The 11614-nt window shown below is 65.6% G+C and overlaps 5 protein-coding genes across 5 annotated transcripts; 1 reads left to right on the top strand and 4 right to left on the bottom strand.

The window, feature by feature from the left end:
- Nucleotides 1-573: 573 nt before the first annotated feature.
- On the bottom strand, nucleotides 574-1991 carry EMIHUDRAFT_435962 (hypothetical protein). The gene is made up of 2 exons (XM_005772381.1): nucleotides 1247-1991; nucleotides 574-1136 (listed from the first exon to the last, which is right to left on the bottom strand). The coding sequence occupies exons 1-2, from the start codon at nucleotides 1862-1864 to the stop codon at nucleotides 615-617; spliced, it is 1140 nt and encodes a 379-aa protein (XP_005772438.1). The 5' UTR covers nucleotides 1865-1991; the 3' UTR covers nucleotides 574-614.
- Nucleotides 1992-2524: 533 nt separating this feature from the next.
- Nucleotides 2525-2814, bottom strand: EMIHUDRAFT_208774 (hypothetical protein; the record flags this gene model as incomplete). Its single annotated transcript, XM_005772382.1, has 2 exons — nucleotides 2525-2593; nucleotides 2677-2814. The coding sequence occupies 2 exons, from the start codon at nucleotides 2812-2814 to the stop codon at nucleotides 2525-2527; spliced, it is 207 nt and encodes a 68-aa protein (XP_005772439.1).
- Nucleotides 2815-5288: 2474 nt separating this feature from the next.
- EMIHUDRAFT_208775 (hypothetical protein) lies at nucleotides 5289-5828 on the bottom strand (the record flags this gene model as incomplete). Its single annotated transcript, XM_005772383.1, has 2 exons — nucleotides 5289-5641; nucleotides 5726-5828. The coding sequence occupies 2 exons, from the start codon at nucleotides 5826-5828 to the stop codon at nucleotides 5289-5291; spliced, it is 456 nt and encodes a 151-aa protein (XP_005772440.1).
- A 2469-nt stretch (nucleotides 5829-8297) lies between these two features.
- On the top strand, nucleotides 8298-9666 carry EMIHUDRAFT_102025 (hypothetical protein; the record flags this gene model as incomplete). Its single annotated transcript, XM_005772384.1, has 2 exons — nucleotides 8298-9603; nucleotides 9653-9666. The coding sequence occupies 2 exons, from the start codon at nucleotides 8298-8300 to the stop codon at nucleotides 9664-9666; spliced, it is 1320 nt and encodes a 439-aa protein (XP_005772441.1).
- A 32-nt stretch (nucleotides 9667-9698) lies between these two features.
- EMIHUDRAFT_435965 (hypothetical protein) lies at nucleotides 9699-11435 on the bottom strand. Its single transcript, XM_005772385.1, has 6 exons — nucleotides 11312-11435; nucleotides 11118-11175; nucleotides 10818-10903; nucleotides 10676-10741; nucleotides 10371-10598; nucleotides 9699-10288 (listed from the first exon to the last, which is right to left on the bottom strand). Exons 1-6 carry the CDS (start codon nucleotides 11420-11422, stop codon nucleotides 9923-9925), a joined length of 915 nt encoding a protein of 304 aa, XP_005772442.1. The 5' UTR covers nucleotides 11423-11435; the 3' UTR covers nucleotides 9699-9922.
- Between the last annotated feature and the right edge of the window lie 179 nt (nucleotides 11436-11614).

Genomic DNA, 11614 nt, shown 5'->3' on the forward strand with positions numbered 1-11614 from the left:
GGCGGCGGCGGCACAGACGGCGGCGGCCACCCCCACCCAGACGCCGTAGGCATATGGCTGTAGGGCCCCAGAAGGCTAGCTGGTAGCTTCATTTGTAGTTGTAGCACAGCCGCGGGTCCGCAGAGGTTGGGGCGGGAGGGTTGAGAGAGAGACCCATGAGGCATGACCACCCCATGACACTGCATGGACCACACTCACATGTCTTTGCATGTAATAGTTTTGTTATAGAATACCCTCATGGGGCACAAGAAAGAGGCTGCACGGCCTGTGTACGGTCTGTGCTGCTGTCGGGCTGGTCGGGCTGTCGGGCTGTCAGCGCTGCTGTCAGGCCACTGTGTGCTGTCGGGCTGTCGGGCAGCTGTCAGGCTGTCACGTTGGGGCCTGACAGCGACGGAGCACCTCTGATGTCAGACTCTGCTGTCAGGCTGTCAGATACGTGCTGTCAGGCTGTCGGAGAAAGAGCTGTCAGCGCTCTGCCAGGCTGTCGGGCGCTGACCGCTGTGTCAGGCGCTGCATGTCCCGCGGGGGTTGCTGTCAGGCAAGCTGCGGTCAGGCTGTCAGACCATGGCTCAGAAGAATTTCGACCGCCAGAAAATAAAATGAAAGCGGCGCTCCTATGTAACCGCCGAGATCTCGTCGGCGAGGTCCTCGGCGTTGACGACAAAGAGTTCGCGCGCCGCGTCGCGCCCGGCCCGAGTCTGCGACGCCCAGAGCCGCCCCACCTTGGGTTGGAGCATCAGCTTGGCGCCCATCTCCCAATAGCACAAGTCGTAGCCCCACCGCTGCCGTGCGCGCTGCCGCATGCCCTGCCGCACCGCGTTCTGGCAGTCGTCCTCCATCGCCGTCGGGAGGTCGCCCTTGGTCGAGCCGCCGGCCACGCAAAAGCCGGCGATGGTCTCTCCTCCAAAGGCCTCAGCGATGGCGTCGAACATGTGGCGGCCGGTCTCAAAGCCCAGCGCCGCCCTCGCCGTCCCTGGCAGGGCCCTCTCCTCCTGCGCCGACAGGCCGATGGGCGGCCTCGTCTCGAGGAGCAGCCGCTTCGACTCGACGCCGGCGCCTCGCAGCGCGGAGGCGAAGCTGCCCACCGCCTGCGCAAAGTACGCGCTCGACGCCTCCGCCCCGTCTCGCCACGGCACCTGCGAAGCACATTGTGTGATCGGCCGCTGCGAGCTCTCACTGTGGACTCGCTGATGATCACTGTGGACGCGCTGTGATCTCAATCAATCTAGTAGCAATCTCGCTGCACCTGAAGCAGCACTAGCGGCACCATCTGCTGCTCCTGGCAGGCCTTGGCAGCAGCGGCCAGCCGGCCGAACCGAGGATCGTGCGTGAGCTGCGACGCGCCCCCAATGGTGTCGGCCGCGCCAAAGTTGCAGTCGAGCCGCACATAGTCGATTCCCCTGTCCCTGAAGGCGGCCAGCTGGCTCTCGATGCCGGCCTCGTCGCACTCCTGCCAGCCGCTCAGCACCACCCCGATGAAGACAGGCATGTCCGGTGCCTGCAAGGCCTTGCGCCGCTGGACCGTTCGGAACGGCCGACGGAGGTCGTCGTCATCGACGTAGTGCTCCGCAAAGGCGATCATGCACGTGTGCGGCCATAGCTCGTCGCTGTCGTAGAGGTAGGACATCATGCTGGCGCGCTCCGCTGCGAAGGAGGCGTCTGGAGAGGAGGGAGGGCCCATCTTGGTGGCCCACTTGTAGTCCTCGACGCACCGTTCCTCCATCGCATTGGAGGAGTAGCCGTCCATGTACTCGCCTCGCTGGCCGCTGGCGCCGAAGATCGTCTTCCAAGCGTGCTGTGGCGGCGCATCAAGGACCTGCCACATGCTGAACGTGCACGCGTTAGCAACGAAGAGGAGCAGCATGGGGAGTCGTGCTCAGCCGAGGCGCGGGCGACGGCTTTCAGAACCGCCGTCGCTCCACAGGAGCAGTCACACAACTCCCACTCCGTGCCACAGCGCCACCCACACTCCGCGACCACGCCTGGGGTTGGGCACACCACTCCCACGGCGCCCACCCACACCCTCGACCACGCCCAACCCCGACATCCCCACCCGCACCCCACAACCCCGCCCCACCCCGACCCGACCCAAACCACCACCCCGCTCCGCCCTGCCCCGCCCCCCTCACCGGACCGAAACCCTGAAGCCGCAAAGAATTTGCCGCCCCGCGACCCGCTTGCGCGTTGCGGTTGCGCCTGCCCGGCCTCAATTTGAGCCGGCACACGTCTCACGTGTTCGGGCTCGGGATCGGGGATGTGCCGGTGCCGCCGGAAAGGCGCGAGAAACACACATAATTCGCTAACGTACTCGAGTAGAGCTATCGAGAGCTATGCGCGGACATGCACCGGAGAGTACGTACACCGGGGTCGTAGAGAAAGGGCGAGAGCAGTCCAGGCCAGCCCGGACCCCCAACACAGTCACGCGTCGGCCGAAACCAATCCGCGGTCCCGCGCGAGGCCCCTGTTGCTCGCCTGCCGTCTGATTCGGGAGGCGCGCGCGGCGAGTCGTCAATGGAAAAAACGCCTACTTCTTGTACTCGCCCTGCTCCGCCTCCGACATGGCCTTCCACTCGGCGCCGATCGCCTTGGCCAGCTGCGGGAGGGAAGGCCGCAATCATGTAAGGGGGAGAGGGGGGGGGTGGGGGGGCGGGGAGGGGGGAGGGGCGGAGGACGCACCTCGCCGAAGGTCAGGTCGGGCTTCTCCGCCTTGAGGGTGGGGCGGCGCTCCTGGGAGAACTTCATGAATCCCGAAAGCTTCTTCTTGCCGCCCGACGCCTTCTTCGCAATGCCAGCCGTCTTGCTCTTGGGCGCCATGTTTGTGAGAGCTGCGGAACGGCGGGTAGGCACGGTGGGCGGGAGGTCTACGGGGAGGTCTTCAAGGAGTTAGTGTCGCGACGTGGCCCCCGGCACGCTCTCGTCTCCCCTCCTCTCCCCTCCTCGGCGCTCGGACTGGAGCCGAGGGCGGAGCCGAGGGCGAGGGCGGCGGCGGCGGTGAGGGCGCCGGTGGCGGCGGCGAGGGTGAGGTCGAGGGCGGCGGCGGCGTGGGCGGAGGTGGGGCGGGTGGTGGCGGAGCCGGTGGCGGCGGCGAGGGCGAGGGCGAGGGCGGCGGCGGCGTGGGCGGAGGTGGGGCGGGCGGCGATTGGCAGGCGAGTGGGCTGCTATGTCGCTCTCTTGCCGGATCGAAGAGAGGGAGGGCGGTCGGGCGCGGGCTCACGCGGGGCAAGGGTGGGGAACGAGGCAGCGGGTGCGTCCCGCGGCTCCTCGATGGCACTGGTCGCACCTGCGAACGGGAGGTGGCAGGCATTGCGGGGCCGACGGGGGCGGGTGCCGCTCGGGCCGGCAAGCGAAGAGCATCGCACGGTGAGAGTGGTGAGGGAGGGGCGGGTTTCGCGAGCAAGAGGTATCGCGGCGCTCAGGCGTGCAAGCAGGGGGAGGGGAACTGTGCGGTGATGCGGCGGGGCGAGCGCGAGAGGGAGTGGAGTGCAAGCGGTGCCTGTGTGAGTTTCCCGCGAGAATGCTGTGTTTCGGCAATTCTTCTTTTCTTTTTTAGTGAGCTGTTCCGAACTTACCCGAAGCGCCGCAGGTGAACTGCTGACAGGGTCTACATCACCACAACCACCAAGTCGGATACAAGTCGATGACAATGTGCGCGGCAGGAGAAACCCAACAGCATGACAATGTCGGCAGGACAAACCAACAAACAAACAAAAACAAATCTCTCTCACAAACCAAACAGGAGAGAGAGAGACGTGCAGACGTCGCTCGCTTCCGAGCTCTCACGCCGCGCGTAGGTAGGGCCCTTAATTGCCCCCTTAGGGGCCTAGAGAACACAACGTCTCCCTTTTCTCACAGTATTTTGTATCGCAGTAAGCTAAAAGTACGTAACATGAGACGGTTGCACAAGGACGGTCAGGCAGGCTACGTCAGGATGTAGGTTTGATTTTGACACTCTCCAACAGAAGGTGAATACAACATATGCTGCGGCCGGCCCAGGCGGCGGCAACGGAAGGCGCTGAAGCTCAGACATACATGACGTCGAGCTCGCCGACCGACCGACACCAGCCTCGCCTTCGTGGAGCTGGCCAAGTCAGGATGTGTTTGTCCATTGTCGTGTTGTCGTCCCCGGACAGAGGTGACATTTTCAGGCTGGGAACCGAGCAAGTGCGCTCGCCGGTCCAAAGTGGGGTCGCGGGTGGCCATGCGAAGTGGTTTCGCGCACTGCCCGCTGTAGCCCCCCCGAAGCGCCGGAGCGTGACCGAGTGTCGCCCCATGACCCCCGGCGCCGGCCCGAGCGCTGAGACCGAATGTGAAGCCAATGCGCGCGCGCCCCAACCCCCAAGCGCGGCACTCCTCGGCTACGGCATGCTGACACGGATCCCTATCCTCTCAGATTGCTATCGATCGGCGATATTGGATCTCGCACGCGACGTCGACGACTGACAGGTAAACGCACTTTGTCAATGTGCAGGTCGAGCTACCAACCGTTGCGGAGCGGTTCAGCCTCGGAAGCCATACTATGCAGCGGTGATTAGGTGGGAGGGCATGCGCTCGCACACATGAGTCCGGGAGCTCCCCGCCGGCGCTTGGTGCCTCAGCCAGCTCCGCCTTGCCGCGGCCCCTACGCAGGCGTCCAGCACCGACGTCGTTTGCGAGCGTCGGGTGTTGGCTGCTCTCTAGCCCCGTCACCCACCGCGCCGTCACCGTCCGCTTCGCGGCGTGCGAAACGCTCGCGTCTCCGCGTTTCCCTGCGCCGCCACCAGGGGGACGCTTGCGCCTTGCCCCCTGGCCTGACGCGCGACCCTGCGCAGATGCGCGCTCCGGCACGGACCGACGGAGCAGCGACCGCCCGGGCAGTCGCTGCTCCGCCCGCGCACCGCTGCCGCCGTCGCCGCCGCCGCTCCGCCCTTTCCATCAGTGTGTCTCGTGTGTGAGAGTGTACTGTCTGTCACGCCTGTACCTGCGAGCTGCGTCTCTCCTCCGAGGCTCAGGCTGTCCTCTCACTCTGAGATATATCTGTCTCGCATATCGTCTGAAGTCAAGTCTCACGAGAAGCCGAACGTCAAACTCTCTCCTGTCGAGGTGTCGGCTGTCGCGTGTCGTGTGCGCGCGGCGATTGTAACCGGGGAGGCCTGCGCAGCTTCTAACGATGCACAGAAAACGGGCCACACAAATGCCGTAAAGGACAGGCGCGGGACGTGAGGAGATGCGCGGCCGACACCCAGCAGCGGCTCTGCGGCGGGGAGGGGGGAGACACACACAGGAAGCACGATGCGTACAGTGGTCGCGTGTCATGCGCCATCACTGACGTCGGGCGGGAGAGGAGCTCCAGCCAACAGTAGTGGCGAGCCAGCCTGCGCTGCACGATGAAATAGTACTCGTGCTGACGCATCCTCGCCCGAGTCATATTCCAAGTGCCATGCGACAGCCCGCGTGCGACGGGAAGAAGAGGTGCGAGGCTGAGAAAATAAGAGCTTGATCGCGCCACCAACGTCAGCGTCGGGCGCAGTGATGAGCTCGAGCAGCTCTCGAGCAAGCTCCGCCTCCGAGCTCTCGCAGCAGCCATGCGCGTGCGCGCAGCCCAGATTCTCGCTCAGCGCCTCCGCCTTGGGGTTTGAAGCAGGTCCGCCGTAGCGCTCCGCGCCTGCGCCGGCGGCGGGCGGTGTAGAAGGCCGCTCGCGATGGCTCCGTCGTGTGCCTCGACCGTCCCACCTCAAGTGGTGACTACCCTCGCTGTCGCGCGGCCGCTTGGCAGCGGCGCCGACGCTGCCGTTGAGTCTGTCCGTGGCCGCCGCGTCACTCGGCACGGAAGCCTCCTTGCCGGTGGACATGCCGGGGGGGCGTGAGGGCCTGGAGGGTGACACAGACGCACAGGGGAGCGCGCGCCGCCGAAGTGGTTTGGCGCACACCTCGACGAGGAGGGTGGCCACCCCTCGGTTCCCAGCCTGAAGAAGTGGCCTCGGACAGCCGGACGCTGATGAGCCCAAGGCAAGCCGCTTCGAGTCTCGGAGGCACTTCTTATAGCGCGCGGGGGTTGTTGCGAGTAGGAAGATGTGGCCGGCTCGTGGGAAGGCAGCCCCCGTGGGAACGCCACCCCGGCCCCCTCCCGACACCGGAGCGGTGCTCCGGGGGCACGCCCCCGTGCACCACCCCCGCTTATGAAACTGCACCACTCCCGATCGGGGGCGGTGCTCGGGGGGCACGCCCCCACGCACGCCCCCTCATATGAACTGGCACCACCCCCGACTCGGAGCGGTGCAGTTCATATGAAACTGCGAGCGATTTTAAGATCAGGCCTGCCACTGGGCGAAAATCGGCCGTCCCTCAGTGCTTCCAGCCTGCCCGCTTCAGTTTCCTCAATTGGCTCGAATTTTGCTTGTAGAAAAAAGAATAGCGCCGATCGCGGGCCGCCGGAGCCAGGTGTATATTATTTTTGCTTGGGGCGGACATCATGACGGGGTAGGTAGGGTAGGGTCTGGGCCCTCCCGTCGGGTTTTTCCCTCTCTCACGCCGGAATTTTCACAGCAGAAAAAGAATTTTTCCGTCCAAATCACGATGTCAACCCTCCCCAAGTCGTTGATCTGGTGCTTGTAGGGCTTGAGAGTGGCCTGCCATGTCACAGGAAGGACTGTGGTTGCAGGATAGTACCACCAGCCATCACTTTAGTTGGTATAGTACCCCACCTTCACCCAGCCCGTGATTTCTTTTTTAGTTTCCCATAAGTAAGGTAGGTAGGTAGGTAGGTAGGTAGGGGCAGGGCAGGGGCCGGTCAGGTTTTTCCAGAATTTCATCATGATGTCCGCCCCAAGCAAAAATAAACGCCTCCTGCCGGAGCGGGCATTTCGAAGTGGTCAGCGGGCATTTCGAAGTGGTGCGGCGGCAGGCTGCCACCGCTGCCCGGGCGCCCCGAGCGGCGGCGGAGGGCCGCCCAGGCCACCACCAGTGCCCCTCCCACCGGCAGCGCGGCGGCAGCGGCGCCGACCGCCCCTCCATCAGCGGTGGCGCGACGGCTGTCGTCGGGGCGCCGGCAGGTGCCGCGCGCAGAGGGTGCCACCGGACCGGCCGACGCGCGCCCGGCGGAGCCTTCGTCGTGCATGGCGGGCTGAGCACCCCCGCGTCGCTTCTCGGCGCATTGGAGAGCAGAGGAAGCTGCTGGCGTCGCCGCTGGGATCGGCGGCGGCGCCAGCAGCGTTCTCGGATCTGAAGCCGACTTTGAGCGCCGATCGATCGATCTGAGGGCTGGCCGATGGGTGGCGCTGGGACATCGCCGCCGCCGCGGAGGCCGGCGGCGACCAGAGGAGCGGTTGGGGCGCGTGGCGCATATGTTACCTGCCAAGTGAGCATTCAAGTGTGCTTCGAGATTTATTCGAGATTTGTAACTTAGATTTTCGTTTCCAGCGGGGAGGTGGCAGACCTGATCTTAGAATCGCTCCTGCGCACCGCTCCGGTGCACCGCTCCCGTGCGCAATTAGGAGCGGGGGTGAGCCAGGTGGCGTGCCCCTCTAATGGGGGGTGGCGTTCCCACGGGGGCTGCCTTCCCACGAGCCGGCCACATCTTCCTATATGGGACACGATGTCTCAAATATGAGGGGTTTTGACTCCTACCGGCTCCTGACGCTATCCCTGGCAGCTCTAATGACCAGGATCAGTACTTCAGTAGTGTTGTGATAGCGGGTGCCCATACTAGCGCAGGAGCTGCCACACTCGCCCGGACCGCCCCCTTCTGGGGCCGGTTCCGCAGCCCGCGAGAGCCGACAGCGGGGCCGTGCCGTCGGTGCCTACTGCCGAGTGCCACAAACACTGCGCCGTCCCGCCATCACCTACAGGCTGTCTTGTGTGATGGCTGGGATGTCCAAAAACGCCACCATCTTGGCTCTTGCGACCTCAAACCCGCGAGCTGTATGGGTGGTCCTGACGTCGACAGACGCCCGATGACCACGGTGAAGCTGAGCCGGAACGCGTCGACAAGTCTCGTCTGAGCCCGTGGCGGTCGCCGGCTGAGTCGCTGTGCACGGGCCGGTACCTCAGGCGTCACCTCCGCAGCCTCTCAGGTCTCAAACTCCATCACCTCCGACGGGACGCCTTCGGTGGCACGCTCGGCGGCGACTTTGTGGCAGCTCCACAGCGAGCGCGGCGTCGAGCCTAATCGGTCTGATCGATTCGGCGCACTCCCTGGGTGCCAGGGAGTGCGCCGAACGCGCGAGCGGTGCGTCCTGCGCTGGCAGCCAGCGCTGGCTGCGGAGCTGCCACAAACTACATACTCTTGAGTTCGGGCGCCCTCTTGCGATGCGGCCGCGCCGATGTCAGCAGCGGCGGCGGCGGCGGCAGCAGCTGTCAGTGTGCGTCCACCCGCTGGTTTTGCAGTGATCGGCATCATTGGGCCTGACAATGCAAAGTTGCGCAGTTCGCTGCGCGGATGGACGGAAGCCGTGTCGCCAGCTGTGCTCGCTCGCTTTGCCATCTCGTTGAGAGACCGCGCGTCGGCGCAGTGGCCGGCACAGGTCACAGCGGCTGAGCCCGATATCGACTTCCTGGACTGCCTCGGGCAGCGCTCGGGGGCCGGTGTCGTCATCATATCCCTGTTCGACGCGTGGCTGCGACATGCGGTTGCTCGTTACCCTCACGCCACTTTTGTGGGCCGCGCAGACTCCGACGCGGTGCCGAGCCCGAGCTGGCTGCTGGCAATGCTGGCTGCCGAATCAGAACGCCAGGCGCAGCACGGAGGTGTTGGCGAGCAGCACGTCTACGCGGGCTCGATGCAGTGGTACCACTGGGACGAGCTTGCCTTCCGCCCGTGGGGCTGGGGTATGGGGCCCCACGGAGCCCACCGACGAGCCGTCCACGAGAATCCGAAGCACTGCACCGCCGAACCGTCACCGCGCTGCGCTGGCCCGTTTCCATTCGCTGCGGGTCCGCTGCTCATGCTGTCGAAACCACTTGCGCGCTGGTACACGCGTTCGGCTGCTGTCGCCAAGGCCGTGAGTGCGGCGCTTGACTCGCGCCTCAACCGCACGCGTGGCCACGGCGACGACACGGACGGAGGAAAGGATTTGAGTCTAGCAGAGGCGCGTGCCCGTGGCCACTTCCTACCGCTCTCGGAGCCAGGTGATCTCGACGTGCGCATCTTCGACGATGTGTTCCTCGGCCATGCGTTCTGTGTGGGAGATGGCGGTGGCGTCGGCGGTCACAGCGCCGGTGGCGTGGGCGGCGTTAGCAATTTGACAATCCTCGCATTGCCTCCTGGCCTCATCGAGGACTTTCCCTGCGGCGGGGGCAAGTCCGGATGCCAGTCGGGACTTCGCCGCTTCAACTGGACCGTTAGTGGTGCGCCGCTCATTGCTCACCACATCCGCAAGCCTGAGTACGTGCCGCAGGCGCTCGCGCAGCTGCGTCGGGCACCGTTCGCCATCCCGCACGCCGCCGAGTGCCGTCCCTTTAGTCCGGCCCACACGCCCGCGCCACGGCCCTACTGCCTTCGAGAGGGCCGCTCCTGGCAGTGGTGCACTCTCCCTTTCAAGCCCGCTCCGCCCATGAAGCAGCCTCCGCGCAAGCCGCTCAAGCCCAAGCCCAAGGGGACCGCCAAGCCCACGTTTTGGGACATTTTCAGTGTCTCTCTCTCTCTCAGTGTATGTAGCTCTTACGTACACTCCCGTAGGAGGACTCTGCTGACAGGGTTTGCGATGAGGAGCGACCATATTTTCGACGCTTTTGCCTTTTGGCCCATTTAAATCCGTGCAACAACCCGCGCGGCGCGCAGGGTCTCCGGGCGTGAGAGGCGTTCGGTCAGTCGCGTAAGCTCTCTGTGCCAGTAGCTACATACTGACGTACACGTGTATACATCATAAGGCATCAACACACACCCCACCTCTAATCTCAAAGTCTGAACTCTTCAAATCTGAATGGGAATCTAAATTGAGCTAACCTCTCATCTGACGACTGCACTCAGCGCTGGCGCGCCCTTTCGCACGCTGTGGTTGCCGGCCGCGCGGTGGCCGGCGGCTGCGCCTGCGGTCGCTGGGCGCGCCACTTGCTTCGGCGGCGTGATATACGGCGGCGTCGGCAGGTCTCCCCTGCAGCGGCAGAAAGCGCACGGGGCGGGCGCCATCATGTCCGCGCCCGGCCTCGCGGCGCCGTCGCGGCCGCGGCACTTTGCGCACGTGGACGGCAAGTTGCAGTCGCCGTGCGCGGGGCGGATGGTGCGGTTGTGCGCCGACTGCCAGAGCAGCTTGAACTCGTGCGGCAGGTGCTCGATCGTGGTGCCGCACTGGTACGAGTACAGGTTCCACTCGGCCTGCGGGCGAGCAGGTGCGGGCAGGCAGAGGGCCGTGAGCATACTCGCAGAGCGGCGGCGGGCGAGACCGGTCCGTCCGCGCCTGCTGCGAGAACCAGCACTGGTTGTACTCCGGGTAGACCTCGAGCACGTCGCGCCGGTCGCGCGCGAACTGCGCGCAGTTCCACGCGGTGTAGAGGCCGGTGAAGATCTTGTCGTTGCGCGCGCGCTGGTTGGAGGGGTGCTTGACGACAGAGTCGCCGTCCACAAAGTGAAAGGTGAGCTTTGGCGAGAGGAGGGACATGCGGCAGCCCGACAGCGCGTGCAGCGCCTGGCGGGCAGCGACGCTCCGAGAGGCGTCGGGGGAGGGCGAGCGGAACGCGGCGCCCCGGCGGGGCCGTGGTGCGCCTGCATCAGCGAGGTGGCCACCATCGAGACGCCGACGAGGGTGAAGCCGAGGATCAACCGCGGGACCTAAAGGAAGGGGAAAGAGCGAGGCTCGGAGACGGCTCAGGAGAAGTCGCGCGAGCCGAGCACCAGCCGCGGCCACCCACTCTCGCGGGAAGGCCCAGCAGTCGTGCCCCGGGTGCTGCAGCCCGGTGCCGCGGCGGGCGATCGCGTGCTCGACGCCGAAGGCTGCGACGGGGCGAGGAGGGCGCAGCGGCAGCGGTGAGACGGGACCGCGGTGCTAGCGCCGATGGCGGTGCCGCACGGTGCCGGACGGCTGGGCTAGCGAAGGGGCGCGCAGGGCAAGCATGCATTGGCGACTGGCGACTGGGGTGTGTGTGGGGTGTGGGGTGTGGTGGTGGTGGCGGTGGTGGTGGTGGTGGTGGGGGGGGGGGGGGCGGACCGGGCTCGACATGCTCAAACTCCTCGCGGATGGACGAGATTGGCACGCCCGGCATCACCTGCCCGGAGGGGTGCAGGCTTCGACTCCTCTCGGCTCCGCTCGGCTCCGCTCGGCTCAGTGAGGCTCCGCTCGGCTCATCTCGGCTCATCTCGTCTCATCTCGGCTCATCTCGGGTGATGCCGGCCCATCTCGGCCTGCATCTGGCGGGCGAGCTTGAGGTAGAAGGGCGGCTGGAGGCCGATGTCGATGTTCGTGTAGATGAGGTACTTGCCGCTGCCGCGGCTGTAGCCGGCATACAGCAGCATGTTGAGGAAGGGGAGCCGGACGGGGTGGCGGAACTGCGGGTCGGGAGGGGAAGGTGGGGAAGTGCATCGGAGGGGCTGGGGGAGGGGGGAGGGAGCACGAGTGCATCGGAGGGGCTGGGGGGGGGGAGAAAAAAAAAAATCCGTCCTTGTCAGATTCGGCGGCGAGGGCCTGAAAGATCCTGGCTTGGCGGG

The sequence above is a fragment of the Emiliania huxleyi genome (assembly GCF_000372725.1).
Source record: "Emiliania huxleyi CCMP1516 unplaced genomic scaffold EMIHUscaffold_36, whole genome shotgun sequence".
Classification (NCBI taxonomy): domain Eukaryota; phylum Haptophyta; order Isochrysidales; family Noelaerhabdaceae; genus Emiliania; species Emiliania huxleyi.